We start from the raw sequence: 21,827 nt of genomic DNA, 5'->3' as shown, positions 1-21,827 counted from the left end.
CATCACACTCCAGAGGTCTGCGCTGGGAACCAAGGCTGGAAATTTGGCTTAGACGCATCTATCTTTCCAATTCCAGTATATTTTGAAAAGAATATCCGGACATTCCCGCGGTTAGACTTCATAATGATTGTCATGTGTCAGTATTGTTAACATGGATACATCTCAAATCCCATTATTTTCACATTGTATTGTTACAGCTAATTGTGTATGACAGGCAGAAACCAAAAATAAATGTGGTGTTTACGTTCACCGCAGGCGTTTGTCTCTGATGTTGCCAAGGCGTCTCAACTTGAGTGGTAAAAATTTGTACAAGAACTAGGACTGAAAGATAAATTGGAATTAAATAGAGATGGCTGCAATACTACATAAATACTGCTAACTCTGTAGTTTAGAAGTGTACATGTTCTGAAATGTGACTGTGTATTAGTTTTGTTTACTTTTTGGATATTTCAGTCTATTTGTGCGTTCTCCTGGACACATTTCAAATTTGAACTTTGAACAGAATCTTATTATACATAATTGCAATGCTTTTCATAACAAAATCAGATAAAATTTGATATTTTCCCCAAATCATTCAGCTCTAACAAGGCAGCGTTGTCAAAAGTGAATCAGATACTAACTGATGCTAAAACTAGTATTAAAACTTGAGCATGTATCGATACTAAAAAAAGTCACATTCACAGGACAGAAGTTAACCTTTTCTGAATAGTTTTAGAATGATTTTGATCTGTATCAGAATAATATCGACTAGTATACGCCCATGGACCACTATGAAACCTGCCTGAACGGCTGGGAGATTACACAGATATAAGGCCACATGGTAATATAGAAGAAAATACGTTTATTTAATGTTGAAAATCATGTTGTATTGTCTAAAGAAAGTGTTTTTCTAGATGCATGTTGTTGTTAAGTAACTAGACCAATCAAAAGTGAAGTAGCTTGTACCTCTCACACAGAAGTCTCCTTAAACTTTATCCGTCTTGACCAATAAGAGCTACTTAAGTGAAGAGTGTTTTGTTTGTCTCCCTGGTTGTGTATTGGTTTTGGCATCACTCCAAAGATGACTTCATTCTTCTGTCAGTGCCACCTTCTTCACTGCAGTTCTTGTTCGTTTTGAAGTAATTCCCTTGCATTGACGTAGTATATTCGATCTGCCATCCAGACATCTTGAGATTAGAATTAAGGCAAAATATAAAGTTGTTGCTGAGGGTTAGCCCTGAAAGAAATAGGAATTATCTAAATGTATTCTCAGAGATACACTTTTTATTCAGTTGATACTTTAGATAAAACAAAGACAACATGTAAACAGGTCTGACTATGCACTTTTGTATCAGTAAACACTAAATAGCGCTGTATTAACTAAAGTCATTGCTTGGCCTAAACATTATTAAAGAAGACATATGTTGCTTGTGTCTCTTATGTAGTTATAATCTGCAACACTCATGGATAATATGTTATAGTTTGCACATTTTAAACCTTAATATTAATGTAAAAAAACTTAATAAAAGAAACACTGAACAATGTGGTGCCCAGTGAGAGCTGAGGTCACTGCAAATATCGTTACAACAAAGAGCCATGCAGCTGTCGGCTCTTTGGGTCGCCTATGGATAGCTGCAGATCATGCTAGTGAGTATCAGATTTGTTTTCATCTGCACCAAAATGAGTATGCAACACTGTTGAATCCTGCTCGTATCACTAATTAAGAAAATAAAATTGGAGAACTAAGTAGAGAGCAGTGGAGGTGAAACTGGGATTAATATGAGTCTTGAAAATAAACACAAATCACTCCAAATACACCTTTAACTGAGTAAATGTTGAAGGGAAACAACTATAACATGGTTAAAGGCTCTAAAAAGTCGATTTTACATAATACATCAACTTTAACAAATTATTTAGACATGGAAATTGTGCACACTCTTTAAATACTTCGTGGTGTTATCACAAAAAATATAGAGTGAAAAATGGGACGTTCTGGTAAATAATGCTCCCATAAATCAGTTCCTTACTTTATTGCACGATATTGCAATATTGAGATAGTATTAGCAACAGGAAGTACGCACATGAGATTGTTGGCTCAGTGTAAATTACTGTCATTTGAATCCTGCTGGAGATATGGACCAATTAGTCCTGATGTTATGACAGGTGAGGCAGCGCGGATAACAGTGTTTTTCTTGTTTCTATGGCGTCTGTCAGCAGATGGGTTACATGAGGGAAGAGGTAAGTACTTTGACCTTGAAGTAGTAATGTGCTTCTACTTCTAATGTGCTTCTGTACCTGATTTTTACTGTCTTAAAAACATGAAAATCAGTGGTCCAAAGTTATTCCTCACTTATCTTATGCATTCTGAGCATCCTCTATACTTTTACTTCACTACATGAGAGCAGGTATCGATACTTTCTACTCGACTACACTACAACAGGACTGAAAAGTAAAAGCTTATTTTTTCCCCTTTAAGTACATTTTCAAACACATACTTAAATATTTTTACTTAAGTAGATTTTTCCATATGATTCTTTTACTTTTACTTGAGTATTGTTTTGCTTCAGTGTCTGTATTTCTACTTAAGTAACAAAATTGAGTACTTCTTCCACTGTTTTTTGTTATATTTTATGCAAACTAAGGAGCCTTTTCACCTATAGCTCTTCTGCCTGACGCCCACACTCTTAAAAAATTCAGTGGCAGCAAAATGTCACTGAGATGTGGATAAACTATTGCAGTATAAGAAACGAGCACCGTAGAACTATGGGTACTAGGTCTGAAGTCGACTAAAGAATAGGTCAATTAGCTGAATAAAAAGTGGCGTGGTTAAAGCTGTAAAAACAATTACGTATTTCTATGGATCTAACCCAGACTGTGCTCACAAGACTACACCTTAGGGGGGTTCATGCAAAAACAACAATTTCTGCAGAAAAAAGTACTAGGAAACAATGTATTTGGGCGACAGTAGCTTAGTTGATGGAGTGTTTTTCCACTGATCCAAAGGTTGATGGTTCGAATCCTTCTCTCGACGTAAACATCATTAGTTGAGCAGTCAGATCCACTGACCAACAAGTTGGTGGTGGCATGGATGATGCTGTTGTTGTGTCCTTGGGCAAGACACTTAACCCCCCTCGTCCCCAGTGTCTGTGTACACTGGTGTATGAATGTGTGAGTGAATGGGTGAGTGGTTCCTTGATGTAAAGTGATTTGATTGCCCACAGTCTACATACTTGATACTTATTTTTTCAATGTTTCTATTGTATTAACCCTGTTTATTAATTTGCAGCTGTGCTCAGCCATTCATGTCCTTTGTTTAATTTACCAAGTGCACCTGTTCTATCAGGGGAATATTTCTTTGTGTGAAATAAATGAGCTGTCCCTGTTGGAAATCAGGGTATTAGCATAATCAGAGATGGCTACTCACTTTTTAATAAAATAGTACTTGTTCAGACACCATGCTTTTAATCCTACAAGTATAAATAATACAATAAGTAATATTTTTGACTATAATAACAAAATGCAATAAAGTACACAATTGTTACAGCTAGAACTTTAAGCATTTTAACTTAAACCAAGCTCTCTTCCAGCCGCTTTGTTAATGGCCACAAATGACTAACTAATGTTGACTAACAGATATATTTTGCATATTTTATTAATTTTATCTTGATCCGAAGAAAATATTTTACACTGAAGCTTATCTATTTAACATGTAAACATTATATATAAATATTGGATAAGTGCAATATCTCAGTTTGCCACAAATAACAAAATATATTATCTTCTAACTCTTTGGCAGGCTCTTAAATGCGTAATTCTAATTATTTGTCACTTCTTATTTCAGTAATTTTGTCAATTCTTCTGGACAGGTTTAATTGAATATAATCCAGGTAGAACAGAATCCTATGATTAAAACACTTTTAGATGTAAATGCAAATCTAATCACAAACACATTGGATATTTTCCACAGAACAGTCAGCTCTACTCTAGAGACCAGATTGAACTATTTTGTGGTGTTAAATGGCATTGATTTATAGTCTGTCTTCCCCCATTATTTTTGTTGTCATATTGCCCAGCCCTGTTCTAACCTCTCCTTCCTCTGGCTGCAGGAGAACGTGTCCCTGGCTGATATCCTGTCTCTGAGGGACACTTGTCTTTTGGAGGACGAGGTGTGGGCCATGTGTGGGGAGTGTGCTCTGGCTCTTCAGAGTATCAGCCAGTCTCAACTCTTCCACTCTCTGTGCATCACCCCCGACACTCTGGCCTTCAACGCCCATGGCAACGTGTGCTTCATGGAGCAGCTCAGCGGTGAGTCAACGCTGCACTGATCGTTTGTAGACATATGTGACGCTAATACGCTGACTTAAAGAGGCGCTGTGTAACTTTTGTGGTGGTTAGGTGTCTTTCTGATGTCTTCATGAAAACAAGCAGATGAAGTTAGTGGTCAGATCTGTGGAGAGGCAAACTTGCTCACAATAAGAATGCATGTGTTTCAGTGTTAATAATACAAAAACATCTGTAATAATAAAGGAAAGATTGATACGTTTAATGCTATACAGTGGAATATTCCAGGCAAAGCAATAACATGTCCATGAAGACAAGCAATCTGGGAATAAAAAAATGCCCTGGACAGCAAAAGTAGAAGTAGAAGCTGAGTATAAGCTTTCTTTTTTTTATAATCTAACCTCATTGATCTCTGTTTGATTCAGTCTGCACATTCTCACTATTCTGGATGTTTGTGCTCGTTTTGCTTACTTCAGTTTTCTGTCCAATATAAAACCACATTCTCAGGAAAGTTCTAACCCAAAATAGCTGTGTTTTCAATATAACTTCTGTTAAAATTCTGTTAAAGTCCAATGCTTCCCAATTTGCCGCAGTCTCTTTAGACAGAACTGTTAAATTGCATCGGTGCATTGACCCAGACGTTTGTCCACATCGATAACTCATTTTAGAGAAAGGAAATTAAACCGCAGCAACTTTTATCTGACTCCACAACAGCAACATCCGTCTTCTCTCTAATGTCACTTAAATCTCTTTAGAAATTGGCAATTGACACAAGCGGGCCCTTGAGCTATGCAGCCAATTTAGGATTATGTAACTTCAATTCTGGGTGAAGAGAAAAACAGTGCAAGAGTTTCAAAGTTTTTAATATGCAAGCTTCAAAATCCAAAATAGATTTAAAGAGACACAGACCGACACGTGAGATGCAATGAAAGTTTGTTGAAGATAAACCTTGGCACCTAGACCCCAGCAAGACATGATTATTACTGTAAATAGTCTGTGTTTTCTATGTGTATTTGTAGGTATTTAGATGTAAAAATCCATCTTATTTATGTTGAAACTGCGTGCTGATATATTAAATAACATGTACTGTCCTAATCTACATACATTAATAAAGCAAGAGATGTCAGATATTCAATAAAGGGAGAGAATGATGGATTTGTAAAGAAATACTCATGAGACAAATAGACAGATGGAGGAGAAGAGGAGATGGTTTTATAGTATTGTTACTTCAAAATAATATCACTTGAGTAGAAATAAAAAGTATAGTAGTCCAAGTAGTCCAAAAAGAGCAACTGTCGCGTCGTAACATCGGATTTATAATTTGAAGTTAATGTAATTGGAAGGAAGGATTAAACATTACATAATGCACACGTCTGGTATTTTCAAAGGATAGCTCACATTTGAAAAAACGTAATTATTTCTGAAAGAGCGGTGCAGGAAACGCAAGTGTTCAAATTGTTTCATATTGCCAACGTAAAGCTTTTGTCACTTGTAGACTTACTCACAATGGGAAGAGTAAGTAAGAGTAGGAGTAGGCGTAAACGTATTGTACTCACATTGAAAAAAAAAATAGAATAACAGACAAACAGAGGCAGGCGGTGGGAAATACAATGGAGTCTTCACCGATTATTTATTTTATTTTGCAGTCACAGCATTTGGAGAGGCTTTTTGTACTGAATTGGCCCTATTGTTGTCAAGGGAAATTTAGTTCTTGTTACATCTCAGTTCATCCTCTACACATGCTGCGTTGCTAACTCTGTGTTGTATCATAAACCCATCTCATCTATTTATCCTCTAAAATCTCCAAGCATCAATAAAATACAATAAAAACTCTTTTATTATCAGTACTTCAATAGCTCCAGATCTTGCGGAGTGATTTACCGACATGCCTTGTTGGATTGTTTCACGTGTAGGTGGAGAGAGAGAGAGAAGCTGCTGATCGTGGTACAAAGTGAACACAGCCAAACACTAAACTCCACCATTGTTCAGTATCGATCCCGTTTAATTGAACTCTTTGTGAGCTATTGAGGCAGTGAGATGTTCAGCTCTGGAAAGGACGTTTACAGACGCACAAATACAATGTGTTGTATACAGGCCGTCTGGGAAAGGATACTGAGGCTGTAGACATGCATTTGAAAGCCAATATTTACAATTGTTGTTGGTAAAAGCTATTCACACTGCTGTACTTTCATTGTTTGGTACCTGCGTATAGATTTAGACCCATATAACAGCAAGGTGACCAGTGAGCTCCTTTGTTTCACATGCGTCACTTGAAAAAAACAAAACAAATCTGCTTGCACAATCACGTTTGACTGGGCTTGAGACACAATGGAGGACGTGGGGACCAGACTGATATCAATCTGTATAAAAAATACAGAGAGATATCATCCTGGATTTGCCAGGCATGCAGTATCCCCCTATGAACACATGTGCTGCCTGCGGTCTTCTTTGCTGCAGCCAAGTTTTCTTTTTAAATGAATACTTTTTGTCATAACAGAGATGAAAACTATTATATTTATCTTTCAAATGCAGTGAGTAAAAAGTAATACAATCTGTTTTTTAAGTGAGTGTTATAGTTACTTGCGTTTGACCAAGTTGTCCATCAGCAACTTTATTTAACTCCGTATCCAATTATTCACTCACACATTGCACTCTCCCTACATTGGTGAGGTGGTGAAGTGTTTTGCCCATCAACACAACAACAGTGTACTTATTGGAGCTGAGACACTGTGTAACCAATTCACGGTTTCTGTGTGCAGCCCAACAGCAGTTTGCAATGTCCATAGTGACTAAGTGAGCTGTTGCCCACCAGGAGAAACGATTGAAAGGAAGTCTTCGTATTTCATTTCCGACAACACCACTTTCTTTGGAGGAAATAATGTTTAGAAGAGCGGTGAAAACCTGTTGATCCGCAGCTTTGATGACTCACCAATCTCCACATCAGCTCCCAAGGCCGTCTGTGTCACTATGGAAACCTATTTCAGTGGTTGTTTCAGGGTCACCTACACTTTACTAGCCTTTTGTACTTATATACTTCTATATGATCAAAAGAAAAATATGATGGAAATAGGGGGTAATGTTCCTCTGTTTTCTATATTATGATTCATGTTTGAAGATAGAAAAAAGTGCAAATGATTTCTTTGGTGGTTATACTTGTTGGTTAAACCTGAGCTGAGCCTGGTTCGTAGTTTTTTTTGTTTTGTTTTATTTTTTTATTCATTTCGAGCACATGTATCAGGTACACTTAAAGTACATTTCACAAATTAATCCTTATATAAGCTCAAAAAGGAGTGGGAAGAAGAAGACATATTAAATCCCACCCCTGAATAGAAATACCAGTAGTTGGATGGATGGGAGACGGCTAGGAATACCAGTAGAACAACAGTAACTCTAGTAGAAACTTGCTGTGTTTCGTTAGGCAAGACATTATTTAGTTTGAAAGTGGTTGGAGCATTTGGAGTGATACATTTGTGACCCTAACAATCTACCGTTTCTGTTTTATGGGTAAAAATCTTGTTGTTGAAAAGCATGCCTTCTTGAACAGGGGTCACCTCCGCATAGATCTGACCAGTAACCTAGCCTACCTTCCCCCAGAAAAGTCACATTGTGCACCATGAATAAAGTTGTCAAACACTAGTTATGACTATACAATATTTTATAGAAGCGATATGTCATCCCTTCATTGTAATTCTAGGTGTGACTGAAAGGATCAAAGTAAGTCTGGTGTAAGGTGCATTTGCCATTACATATTGATTTATCACTGTACAACATAATACAACACAATATCCCTCTGTTAAACCTGTGTGTTTTGTGTTGCAGATGACCCAGAGGGCAGCTTTGTCCCGCCGGAGTTTGACAGCACCGGCAGCACATTTGAGGTGAGACTTGATGAATGGTCTTCCTCCTCACAGACCCCCCTCTGCTCGCCTCTACCTCAGGGAACAGTTCAAAGTCAGGGGCACTTTGGTGGAGGACACTACTGCTTCTGCTGCTGTATGTGGTTCTTCCTTGGCTTAAAATAGACCAGCCAAGTCCAAGGGTTTGAACCATTTTTGTCAGTTCAGCAAATTCTCCCAGTGTAGAATAATGATGTTTCTGCCCTACTGAAAAATGTTAGGGCTTTCTGGGACGTGCCTGTAAAAAGACCTCCTCATACTGCAGTACAAGGGTATATTTAGATGGAACCAAGTGGGTTATATTGGGCTAAGAATGTCATTGTACTTTAAAATGTAAGAAGCTTTACATCTGCTGTGATTGTGATTGGTTGTATCCGCCTGTCACTTATAACTGAGGCAGACCAAACAGAAGAAGAGCGAGTGTAGCCGCTATAGATTTGAAAATCGTCCCAGTGTGAGATGATGACTTTTTATTGTCAAATTGCCTATAGTATTAGCAATCATTGACTTTTGCAATACCAATATTCAGTATAAATCAGTATAAAGAAGTAACATTTTCTACAAATAAAGACAAGCTAGTGTAAATGTTTTTAACACGTACAAAGTAACAGAAAAGAAATAAAAATAATTGTTAAACTTAGTACAAGAATGGATCCAAAAATGCAGGCAGAGAGGAATAAATACTTTAAAATTTTATTACAGGCAGGATTGACTGGCTGGAGTGAGGCTGGAGCTGAGCAGAGGCAGGTGCAGATAATCTGAAAAAACTCTGGTAAATATAATAGAAATGCAAAGAAAATGGCACGTGGAAAAAAAAAAACCAACAGATCATCTTGAATTAGGCTTTACTGCAGTTTTTGGTGGAGCTCCAGTCTGCAGGTGACTAGGAAAACATGGGACAGTGGAATGGACTCACACAGGCCAGCCATAAAGATAATTTGAACAAGAAAAGGACAATTTTATGTTAGAAGTAAGTATTAGGGCGGTAAGATTAATCACAGTCAAATCAAAATTGCAATTTGATAGGACACAATTATCAAGGCTGCAGTATTGGAAGTACCATAATTTCCTTCACAAACAAAAATATCCGGTCTCATTCTGCATAAAAAATGTACTCTGTAGTTTACATCTATACAAACATGCTCTGAAATGTGATTAGTTTGTTTGAAAATTCTTCTGGACATGTGAACACTGGAGAGAATCCTACAATTAAAATCTAAATTGCAAATCTTGTCAATGCTTGTCAGAAAAATCCAATTCCAATTCCAAATCGTTCAGCCCTTGTAAATATGGTACAGTACGGTACTGTGTTATAGAAATGGAGCGCAGGTGGTGGTGTTATGGACTAGGGTGTTATTTCAAGAGGAGGTGAGAGTTCAAATATCGAGCGTCCCTTCGTGTAGGTCGATGCTTCGCTGCCATCCCGAAAGCAAAAGTCAAAAAGTGTGTCAGCTGAACAAACGGGCGAAACTTCCCTGGGTCAAATAGTTTCCTCTATCCTGTTCCATTATAGCACTTTATTGATTACAAAATATGGCATACTTCACACTTTTCTGATTTAATTGGAACAGCGATAGTAGCTCAGTTGGTGGTGGAGGTAGAGAGTTTGGACATAAACATCATTGGTCAGACCTACTGTTGGCAGTGCAATTCCAAAGGTTGGCAGTGCAATTCCAGCTCCCGCAGATGAAATGTGACATACTAAACAAGCTTCATTTATAATTCATGCGTGGTGGACTCGTCTGTCACCGGCTCTCCGCTCCTGTGGACATGAGGTGGCGCTGGCTCATACTGGACATGAGCAATGACTTAATCACAGACACTAACAGACACTTTCACTCCCACAGCTGTGCCCTTCTCTATGATGGACTGTTTTCATCACATTCAATCCTAATAGCTCATAAATAAAACAATACATCGTTTTTCCCTACCTGTATAAATGTCGTTAAATATAAGTTAACAAGACATGCTACTCCTTTTCCTAGAATGTTCATCAGTATTTAAATATTAATTAAACCTGTCTATTTTCTGTTTATCCAATTACAAATTTTATGGCTTAAAAAAAACTCAAAAGCACACACACACATCCTTATTGTGAGCTCTACAGATCGGACCTGTACATAACTTGGGCGGGTGGTGTCACTTGCTTATTTTTAAGGTGATACGCAAGATTAATGCCGGACTGTGGAGCCATCTCTGCAAAGCAATAGCATATCCGTGGATACAAGCCCCCCACCACAAAAGTTAGAGTTTAAAATCAGTGTATTTCTTCATTTTAGGTACATTAAAAGCAACGTTTTCTACAATACGCTTACTTTAAAGGGGAGTTATTTTACTTTTCTCGGGGTTTAACAACTAACACATAACATATTTAGATCACTATGCTTCTTTTTATTTTTGAAAATGTTATATTCATCAAACAAAAACAGCATATTATCATGTTTTATAAGTTTCACTGCCCCTTCAAAGCACTATCGCAACACCAATAGTTTGCATCTTGCTATTGCACATTGCATCATGTTTGTCAAGTTGTTGTGTACAGTTTTGTATCATGCTTTTGTATATTTATGGAGAATTGTCGTGTGGGAGCGAGGATGATGTAGGCTTGTGGGATAGAATCTTACAGCTAACAGTAAAGAGGGTTCAAATAGGGCCCAAGAGAGAGCTCAAAAATACTTGCAACATGTATCTAAAACCACATTTTGTTTTGATGAGGGAACAACATTATAACGCAGAAATATTAAAAACAATCTATTTTGCTTAATGCCGCTTCTTTAACCGAGACATGTAACCCTTGACGATGATGGATTGTCACAATATAATCTCGTCCTCATAACAGATTCATTTCTTTGTCAATATCCCCCGCTGTTACCCTGAGTTTTTGCTGTTCTGCTCTGTGCTCGCTGACAGCACACCCATAATGCCTCTTGGTGTTTGAGAGACAAGTCTAGCGAAAACAAAACAGCGACTTCACTCTGCACCAATCTATTTTGGTGACCCACGGAGCTCTCCTCTGCCACATAATTACAGCCACACTCCACTTGACTTATGAGAGATTAGACCCTTGTCTGTCACGATGACTGAACTGCACCTGGTTTGAATATAGCTCTGCCAAAGTCCTGACCATAATAACAAGGGAACGCAGCCCCGGCAAAACAAAAGCACCATGAAACATATGAATGGTGCTACTGCAAATATAAAGTGCATTCCAGTTTTAAATTTTACGCACCGTGACAGAAATATGTCCTTTGATCTGTTAAATTTAAATCTGTGGGTTACCAGTCTTTCCTGAAATCCACAAAAATGCTTCAAATTCAATGTTTTGGTTAAGGATCAAGATTTCAGAATGAACTTTTAAATTTAGAAGATTGTGTTACTACTAGTGTAAACTTGCAAAGCTCGTTATGCTGAGACTTATTTTATTTTGCAAAGTATGTCATGTTCATCGCTTTTTAGGGTTAGGAAAAAATACACAATATAGAAATTCAAAAATACTGTATATTCAGTTGTAACATTTCTTTTGAGGTGTCTGCTACCTTCTTGTCTCCATGGAGATGTTGTTGCTTTGCCTGAAATGTTGTAGAACAGATGTTCCCAAAGTTTGCAGCGCCTTGGCCTTCCCTATTCATCCAAAGATCCCTCAAAGCCTCCTATTCAAATGACAGTTGAAAGTTGAAATGTAAATAACAATGATTTAATTTGTAAAAAAGCAGTACTTGTGTAATCATTCTAAACAAATATATGTATATATGTATCTGATTTCAAACTCAGGTGCTTGTTGTGTAGACAATCTTTGAGGGCTGCCCTGCAGTATCTGAGAGGCCCCCCAGGTGGCGCCGGACCCCTCTTTGACAACCCTTGTTCTAGAATATTGCATTTATCTTATCTATTTTCATTGAGACAAGCATGTGACACCATCTGGTAAGATCTGTGGAGAGGTTAACCCGCTCATTATAAGAATGTAACTTAGTATTTAAGTTTTTAGGCAACAAAATACATTTAGTTTAACATAATATTAATAATATACAGTAAGCTCCACAAATCTGACCTGTAACATGTCTGGTGGTGTCACCTGTTTGCTTTCGTGGTGACGGACAATATTAATGTCTTCTGGTGATGTCTTCTGGTGAAACTTTGTCACCCAAGCAATTCAATCCCTTGGCTCTTGTTGTTGTGATTAAATCCGGTTGAAAAGTATCTTATTTGAATGTGGATCCCTTGTACACTCCCCTCTCTCCTCTGACATTGTCCCTGTGTGCTGTATGTTTTTCTCTGCAGGGCCATGTCTTCTCTCTGGGCTCCACTCTCTCTGCTGCTCTGAGCTTTGTGATCGAGCCAGAGCTGGAGTCTGATCTGGGACCGGAGCTGTCCTCTCTCCTGGAGCAGATGCAGCAGGAGCAGCCCGAGGACAGGCCCGCCCTTAAGGTACAGCCACTGGGATAAACACGAGGACTAAGGCTGGTTTATTGGAGCAGCGAAAGACACATTTCAATAACAAACACGTAACCTTGAGTAACTTTTTGAAGGTGGCACGTCATCTGCATGATCGTATGGAAATTGAAAGTTAAAACTATACTTCGGAACAACAGTTTTTATGCCAAACTGTAAAATGTTATGGCCAAATGTAATTGTTTTTAGCTCATAAGATTTATATTATATTATATTATGATCTGTAAAATCTTCACTACAGATTTACTGAATAACCTTGGCATCCCTAAGTCCTTATCAAATACATAAATAAATAACAGAGCCACAAAAATTAGTAGCTGTCGGTTGTGTTCGCCTGCTTACCCAACTGTCAGTGGTTTGATTCCCGCTCCCAACATCACATACTGTTACTGTTGTTGTGTCTTTTAGTTAATCACAGCTCTCCCTGATGTATTCACGGGGCTTTATGTAATCAGTGGAGATACGAAAGCGCTAAATACATATGTGATCATTAAAGGCTTATTTTAATTACATAAACACTGTGATTTCAACTGTTTAAGCAGCGAGATTTCATATACTGAGGAAAAATGCTGATGTAGGCTCTAGCCACCTGCGACCTCTGCACAAGAAGATGAATGAACGTAGGGTTTAACAATGCGCCTGTGCTATTTTTACAATAACCCATATAAGATTTAAAGGGGCACTACCAGATGTTTTCTCTATACTCATAACAGTGGCAACATTTTATTTTTGTCATTAGCTTATTCATGTAAAAAAGATGATATGACACAGGCAAAGACAGCCACTAACTACTAACCAGAGCAGTAATCAGTGTAGTTTTGACATTAATTTATCTATCTCGTTTTCATTTTGAGCTATTTCATCATCTCTGTAACTAAATTAAAAGCGCTGTACCTGATTTTTACTGTCGTTAAAAGTGAAAAACAACTAGTTCATTTTAAATTGCTTGCAGTTATTCCTCACTTACCTTATACATTCTGAGCATCCTACTTATTCACAAGATATAACAACTAGCATGCTAATGTGCACTGATTATTGTGTTATAATTAGATGCAGACAGCACACAGTGGACATATTTTGACCTCAAGAGCTGCTTATATAATGTATCTGTACTGGAGCAAGACACATTTTGCTCAAATAAATAGAAAAAAAAATGAGCAGGGTGTTTAATAAGGTAAAAATGTACATACTGATATATTAATGGATGTCCAGCATAAATGAAATGTCTTTATATGTCCAGCTTTAACTCAGGGCTTATAACAAGGCTGTCTGTCTAATTCACTCATTTTCATTTATCAAGTTTGCAGTACGGTTAAGCAGTTCACAGCCAGTAAATCAGACTAAACCCTCAGCATGAGACGGAGGGGTTAATCATCGCTGGTCTGTTTTAATCATATCTTAAGAAATGTGTAAATTACCACTCGCTGCAGCGTGTTACAGACTGACACGAGCTGAGAACCACATACGAGTAATTATATCCGCTGTCACTGTAGCCCATAGCGTTTACATGAGTTACATGCACAGGATTGGCCTCTGTTCATTTTTTGCTCTACAACAGCGCCTAGTGGTGAAAGTGTGTCAGTGCAGATGGAATATTAAAAGTATTGTATAACCTTAGTTATCTTGCAGTGGATCAACACTAATCAAATATTTTCATTTGAACAATGTGTATATAAATGAAATGTGAGTTTTGTAAATGTAAAACAAAACATTAAACTCGAGGATAGTAGATTATAAATTTGTAGTTTAATTTTGAAATGTTTTATTCAATATTATCCAGATTTCCAGAATTAGAAAACACATCAGCATTAGTTTTATTATTCATAGGTGACAGTAGCTCAGTTGGTGTTTGTTCACTGATGCAGAGGTTGGTGGTTCAAATCCTGCTCTTGACGTAAACAGCACTGGTTGAGCGGTCAGATTTGCTGACCCACAGGTTGGTGGTGTGATTCCAGCTTCCACAGATGATTGCTTGTGTTGTGTTCTTGGGCAAGACACTTAATCCACCTTGATCTCAGTGTCTGCTTACATCGGCGTATGAGTGTGTGCGATTTGGTGGTGGTTTCTTGATGTAAAGCGTTTTAAGTGCCTTGAAGGTAAAAAAGCGCTACATAAAACCGTTTATGATACATTTTCTGCTGGGATAAATAGGGCTGTATAATGAATTGAAAACGTTAAATGAACTGAGATAAATCAGGAAAACATTCATACACACTCTACACATCAGAGACAGAGATACAATATATAGAGCAAATCAACAATCAACAGGCTAAAAACAAAGGACAGTAGTGTAAAAGTGTCACAGCTAAAAACAGTAGAGCTTTTAAGAGCAGTGAACCTGAGGAGCTGATTTGATCTGGTGCTGTGTGTGCTCTGAGTGAGACTGAGCAGTGATGATAAGTTAGCAGGTGTCTCGCCAAAGGCAATTTTATAAATGAAGAGAAACCAATGATTAAGCCGCCGCGTATGAAGTGAGGGCCAGCCCACCAGTTTATACAAGTCACAGTGGTGAGTGTGAAAGGGAGCGTTGGTGCAAAAGCAAATGTCTGAGTGGTAAAGTATACCCAGTTTTTTGAGAATGGTGCTAGGTGCTATTTTCTAGATTATGTCGGTATAGTCCAAGATGGGCACCAGTGTTGTCTGAACCAAGGTGTGTTTGGTGTAATGAGTAAATGAAGCTTGATTTCAGAAGAGGAATGATAATCTGGCTTTCACCTTTGTTTGTGATAAGTGTGATATGTGTGGTGAATGACAGGGATGAGTCCACACAGATTCCAAAATATTTGTAGATGCTCCAAACAAACTCCAGAACAGAACGGCCCAGACTTACGATAAATATTTCTGTCTGTATTATGTGTAGGTTTGTCACAATAATTACTATATCAACTTATCATTCAATATATGAAAGCTGGAACATATTTTTTTTTTAATATATTTTCTTTGCACTACTCGGAATTTTTTCTATTTTTTATTTTTTGCTGTACAATAAGATTTAAGCTGTAAAAGGTTGAATTAATAACTTCCATGACCCATTACAGATACAAACTAAGTACTAAAGTGTTTCATTTTGATAATCATTCATTGCAGCTCATGATTTTTTTTAACAATATTGTCCATTTCAAAAAGTTTTATAGTTTAAATCTGCTCTTGAATTATTGCATCAGTGGCATAAATTAGTTTTTAGATGATCATTTATTGTCTATATTTACCTCAGCAATATATTGCACTTCAAATTGTGTTATTGTGACAGGCCCACTTATGAGGCATCACTTGATACTGCTTGTTCATTGTCTAAAACAATTTGTCAAAGGAACAATGAACATGCTGACAGAACAGAATCCTTGCATCCAATTGTGAAATCACAAAGACTTCAATTGTTTAGGATGTTCTTTATGAACAACAAAACAGACTATTATTGAAAAAAAACTCTACGAGTAACTCTACGAACATGTTCTGAATTGCATGGGATTCTTGAATTAGAGGTTTGCGTTTGATATTCAAATCATTGCTCAAATGTTAGTGCTCTGGAAATTAGCTTTATGAACAGAACCTGACATATTTTTTCCTAATATCATGCAGCCCTATCTTTTGTCCTTGTTCCTCTGTATTCTTCACTGAATAGTCATGTGTCTGATACTGTCCCCCCTTCTCCCTGTAGGACGTCTTGTCTCTGGCCCAGTCCCACCTCTCTCACACCTCCTCCGCAGCTGTTTGCAGAAGGCTGTCGTCTGCAGGCAGGAGGGTCCTCTCCATCGAGTCCTTCCAAGGTCACCCTCCCTCCTCTCTATCTCTCTCTCCATTTGGTCCATGTTTGGATGAATCTGGACTAATTGCCGTCTTTGTCTTTCCGCAGATGGAGCAGAAGGCTCATGGGAGGCGCGGTGGCAGCATCCCAAACCCAGATGTCTGCTGAAAGGACTGAGCTCAGAGGAGAATGACAAAAACCTGAGCGCTGATAGTCCAATTAAGACCAACGGTTTGTCCCGGCAACAGGTATAGGGCAACTTTTCACTGTGACTGTTATAGACTTTATTTACTTATCATGGTAGCGGTCTAAGATTCAGTTCAGTTCTGTGTCTGAGCAACATTATAATGAAGTACAAGTTTTATGTTGATAGGTTTCTATACCACAATTCGCCTGAATACACTCACACTTCACAACAAGAAGGTTCCAGGTTCGATTCCCGGGTCACCCTTTCTGTGCAGAGTTTACATGTTTCTGTGTGAATTTCCTCCATCAACCCAAAACCATAGGTGCACCATAGGTAAAATCTCCCAGCTAAGGTAGTCCTGACTAAGCCTGGGTCAAGATCATGTGTGGCAGTAACCCACCAATGCCCCCGTGGCACTGGTTAAAGGATGGGTCAAATGCAGAGAATGAATTTCCCTCACGAGGCATCATTAAAGTACTGTATACCTTACCATACAATGATTTTCTGTCCATGCTAAGGTAAGGTATGTCTGCTGCTAAAAAGGTATTTCAAGATGCTGTGTTCTGAATGGTTACCAGCAGAGGGCGCCAAATTTCAACTCCAAGTACAAAGAGAAATATGAGAAATACCAGAGTGCACAAATGTATACAAAGGATGCATTACGTATAATAATGTTTTTTTAATACATCTGTCTACCTTGGTAGATCATTGCCTTTTACAGTTTTATGTTTTAATTCACATTTTCTTTTTCTTTAGGTGTGCACGGGCTGGGACTCCTCCCTATGGGCTGAGGACATGGACAGTGGCATCGGACATAGTATGAACTTCAGAGACGAGTTGGATTTCCGTTCTTTTGACAGCTCCCCAGTGATGAGGCGTTCCCAGGCCCGGTGTAACCGAATCCGAGGGGCTCTTAACCGCTCCTGCTCTGTCCCGGACTCCAACAATCCCCCACTGCTGTCTCCCAAGTCTTGTGGAGACATCAGCATTCCCGTGTCCGACCTCAGTGAGATCGGCGGAGACGAGGACCAGCCAAAATCCACCTGGAAAATGGAGAGATTAAACCGGGGTAGTTCTTGTGAATGCTACACTGTTAGCACCATTGAAGACTATATGAACTCAACGATGGGATGCTACAATTCCCGGGAAAGCTTAAATGAACCGCTGCATATAGAGGAGGTGAACAGAGAGGAGGACAGGGAGGAAGAAGGAGAAAGGGATTTACTGTCGCTCTGTAATTCCTGTCAAGATCTGGAGCAGGACTCTTGTGGGAATTCTCTAAATAATGGGCTGTGCACAAATAACCACATGACCAAAAGTATGCTGTGTCTCAATGAGGAATCTCAGGATGAGGTTAGTTTAACTGTTTTTAAGCACTGACTAGCATTGTTTTTAAGTTTGGTAAGTGGAAAATTGGGTTTAAGCTGAAAAAGGTTACATTTGAATTATAATGCATCAACAATATCATTATTCGCCAAGCTCACAAATAAGTAAGTAAAGAAAGTTTTTTTATTCACAAAGTGCTTTAGAGATTACAAAAGAATACAATTATATATATGTATAATTATACATTATACATATTTAACACAGAAATCCTACATATTTAGGCTGAATTCTTCTCTCAAACAGAAGACCCAAGGTGGAACAGAGCATTTTGAGCTTTGGAGATGTAGACACACTAATAATAAAGTGTTACTCAAACATGTGTGAATGAAACAAAACACAACTCCAGGTATGTTTTTGATGAGGTGACAGCATTATAACATGGCTTAAAGCTCACAAGAATCCATTTTGTATAATACAAGATGTGTAATGTTAAGATAAAGATAGAATACTTGTTTAAAGAGATCTTAAGCTGCTACCATACAACTATATAAAGAGATTCTATAAACTGCATATATGATAAGTTAGGTGTGCATGTTCCTAAAATATTGATATTGATATTTAAAGGGTGAAAAGTGAAAGCTATTTTGTCAGTTATAAATTGTCAAGGTACAACTTAATCTTAGAAAACAAAATTCAACGCCCACTTCTTACGACACATCAGAGCACAGCTGCCACTAAGGTTGTAATAATGACTTTGATTTGTATACAGCCTTTCAGGGTACTCAAGGTGCTTTACCTGAGCCGTCAGGAGCACACAATTACTATTTTATATGGTTTTATGTTAACTTGTATCGCATTTCAGTTGAATATTTTGTTTGCAGTGGATTTCTCTGAGAGAGCTGCTCACTCGCTGTGGTCGGAGGCTGAGTGTGAACGAGCTGTGGGCCCTGTGCTACACCTGCCTCTCCTCTCTGCAGACCTACATCGACTTCCCAGGTCAGAAGATGTGACAATAATATAAACAATAACTCACTAACAAACAATACAATCAGGAAATACATTTAGAGACAGCCAAATTATTGAGGTGTAATGAATAGCTTATGGATAAACTGTACAGTGTTGGCAATGAGATAATGAGGGAAAATCTGAGGAGGCTACTGGTTCTGCTGCTACAGCTTTATAGCACTAAATGTAATTACAGGATGATGAGTAGGAAAAAAGATATGACAAGATTAAAGGATTTTGACTGTCTTAAAACGTGAAAAACTAAACTAATTAATTTTAAACAGTCTGCAGTGATCCAAAGTTATTCCTCACTTCCCTTATGCATCCCAATCACCCCAATTGTTCACCGTGATGAGTTTTCACAACTTTCAGAGCTGAGTGTCAGGGAAAAGTTAACAAAACGCTAACAGCAAATAACATGTTAGCCGTGTTCTGTCTGAAGCTTATTAAGAAGTGTTTTTGTGGCTGATCCTGAAGTGCACTACATTATTTTGACCTCAAGAGCTGCTTATAAAATATATTTGTACTGGGGGAAGAGAAATATTGCTCAAAGTCATGGGGAAAATGGATACAGGCCCTTTGAGGTTTATCTATGATAGAAAATGCAGTCTCCCTGGTTGAATTTATGCTTCAGTTTTATTTAAAATGCATAAATAACAAAATGCACTGAACTTCTCTGTTCTTTTTTCTGTGTTCTTGTTTGTTCTTCCAGCATATCTTTCCCTGGACACCGTGTTTGTGGGCTGTGAGGGGGAGGTACTCTTCTTAAAGCCAAAAAACATAGGTATTTTTACATTGTTTATCTGATACTGAACTGTGTGGGTTTTTTCGTACTTCTTATAATGCCCTTTTATTCAATAACATTGTATTTCTAGGTTACTGTGATGAATTCTATCTTGCCCCTGAATATCAAGAGCATGGAATAGTCACTGAGAAGGTTGGTTGTATGAATTTGTCCACACTTAGAAGTGCACTGCTTAATTTTGTCGTGTCTCCATGGAGATAAAATGGTTTTGCCTCGAATCCCCCACAGTATTGCATTCATATATACAACATTTATTTAATTTCAGGAGTTTGTATTGCATAAAATAGCTTGAAAAGAGAGAGCTAACTTGCTTCTTTACAGATAAGAGCTGTAACTTCACCTCGTAGGATAATTTCATTGTCTCCACGAAGATGGAATAAGTTTAATGCTTAACTGTGAGACATTCTAATCAAAGAAATAACATCTCAGATACAAGCAGATGCCAGACAGAAGTACCAAAAAAGTTATGCAGTGCACCTTTAAATCAGGATAGACCTAATGAAGTATCTCATATATTTTTAGGTGTGCATCTACGGCATCGCTGCTATTCTGTGGGCTACGGCAAAGTTCAATTTATCAGCCAATCAGAAGCTAGCGATGCCCCGTAAACTGAAGAGGCTGCTGCTGGAGATGGCCAAGAGGACTCCCATCGAGAGGCCAACTATTGCCACGGCTAAAAAGGTTTGTTGTTTCTTATAAGTCTGTTTTTCAGTGTATCCCTTTGATAGAGATTATTGCTGCGATCCCTCATTGTCAAATTTTCTCACGCATCATTTAAAAACAACTACAGCAATAGTTTTGGTATAACAACTAATACTGTTTGCCTGTTGTTTAATTAAATAATAATCAAATAATTCTATCAGTACAGTTATTTAAGGAAGAAATACTTGCCATCACAGTCTACTCAGCCTATGGGGGATATGTTATTTTCGATAGACATTATAAATTATACATTTATTGGTTTATTTGATTTTTTTTCCCTTTTTTTATCGCCAGTAAATCTGAAACCTGTTCCCCCTCCCCCTTTGTCTCTGTGCTTTCTGGTCTTCTGTCAGGCTAAAGCTGGTACATTATCAGATAGTGGTAACATAATAAGTGGTGTTATGTAAGAATACAACAGGGGCAGGGTGGCTAATCTAATTACATATGGTTTTAAAATACAGTTAGATGAGATGTTGAATATTTTAAACATTTCTTTCAACTCTTTCACTAACAAATAAGTACATAAGTCACCTTTTTTTTAAGTGCTGTGCTGAATCTGTCCATTATGAAGTGCATTATTCCAGAAGAGTTTTGTTTTGAATGAACCTCATCCAAAACGTACCGGTGCTAATTATACTGGCATTGATCAGCTACAATGCTTTTTGTATTTGATTTGCAGTCAGTTTTTCATGCACCCTGTTATTTTCCACTCTGTCACATTGTTTATTCCGAAGTGTCCCTGAGCGCTGTTTTCGTCACATTTATCTGCTGCAGACTTGTCGTGACTACTTATCACGTCAGGGGACCAGCGCAGAGACAGTGTGGGACAGGCTCATACAAAGAGTGCACAAGGTAAGGTCAGGCTATTCTTATCTCACACACACTCACACACATGATGCACACATGACTGCATGTCCTATGGGGACATTTCATTGATTTGCATTCATTTTCTGAGAAGGATCCTAACCTTCGTCTCTACTTGCCTAACCATAACCGTAACATATTTTAACCCATATCTGAACTTTAAACCATGTCATTGATTATTGGAACCTAATATTTGTCCTCATAGGATTAGCCGTCCCCATGATGTGAGTGTGTACTAGTGTTGTTATGATGTTTAAAGTTCAGACTCGATTTTGATACTTAGGAATAGACTTGAAATAATAGTATTTTCTTTTATATTATCATGCGGGCTTATATTTATGTAATCCTCTAGTCATCCAGGTAGGTTTCATACCATGGGCGTGTACTAGTCTGTGTAGCCTCATACGTGTTCTGATACAGCTCAAGATCACATTAAAGCTGTTCAGAGAAGGTTCATTTCTATCCTGTGAATGACTATCTAGTTTTGATATTAGTTTTAGTATCGATTAGTATCTGATTTTTGATACTTTTGACAACCCTAGCGTATGCACAGATTTTAGTCCTCACAATTTGATCAAAACCCGTACA

General features: G+C 37.9%; 1 protein-coding gene across 1 annotated transcript in view; it reads left to right on the top strand.

Moving 5' to 3' along the window:
• LOC117382985 (kinase non-catalytic C-lobe domain-containing protein 1) overlaps window positions 1–21,827 on the top strand; it is a 63,570-nt gene that overhangs the window by 9,054 nt on the left and 32,689 nt on the right. The window contains exons 2-12 of the mRNA XM_033980229.2: window positions 4,086–4,284; window positions 8,080–8,138; window positions 12,435–12,581; window positions 16,264–16,372; window positions 16,459–16,598; window positions 17,294–17,890; window positions 18,745–18,859; window positions 19,581–19,652; window positions 19,744–19,805; window positions 20,196–20,354; window positions 21,150–21,227. Coding sequence (XP_033836120.1) covers window positions 4,086–4,284; window positions 8,080–8,138; window positions 12,435–12,581; window positions 16,264–16,372; window positions 16,459–16,598; window positions 17,294–17,890; window positions 18,745–18,859; window positions 19,581–19,652; window positions 19,744–19,805; window positions 20,196–20,354; window positions 21,150–21,227 — 1,737 coding nt within the window. The remainder of the gene's footprint in view (window positions 1–4,085; window positions 4,285–8,079; window positions 8,139–12,434; window positions 12,582–16,263; window positions 16,373–16,458; window positions 16,599–17,293; window positions 17,891–18,744; window positions 18,860–19,580; window positions 19,653–19,743; window positions 19,806–20,195; window positions 20,355–21,149; window positions 21,228–21,827) is intronic.

The sequence above is a fragment of the Periophthalmus magnuspinnatus genome, chromosome 15, assembly GCF_009829125.3.
Source record: "Periophthalmus magnuspinnatus isolate fPerMag1 chromosome 15, fPerMag1.2.pri, whole genome shotgun sequence".
Taxonomy (NCBI): Eukaryota; Metazoa; Chordata; class Actinopteri; order Gobiiformes; family Gobiidae; genus Periophthalmus; species Periophthalmus magnuspinnatus.
This window is presented reverse-complemented; position numbering and strand designations above follow the sequence as displayed.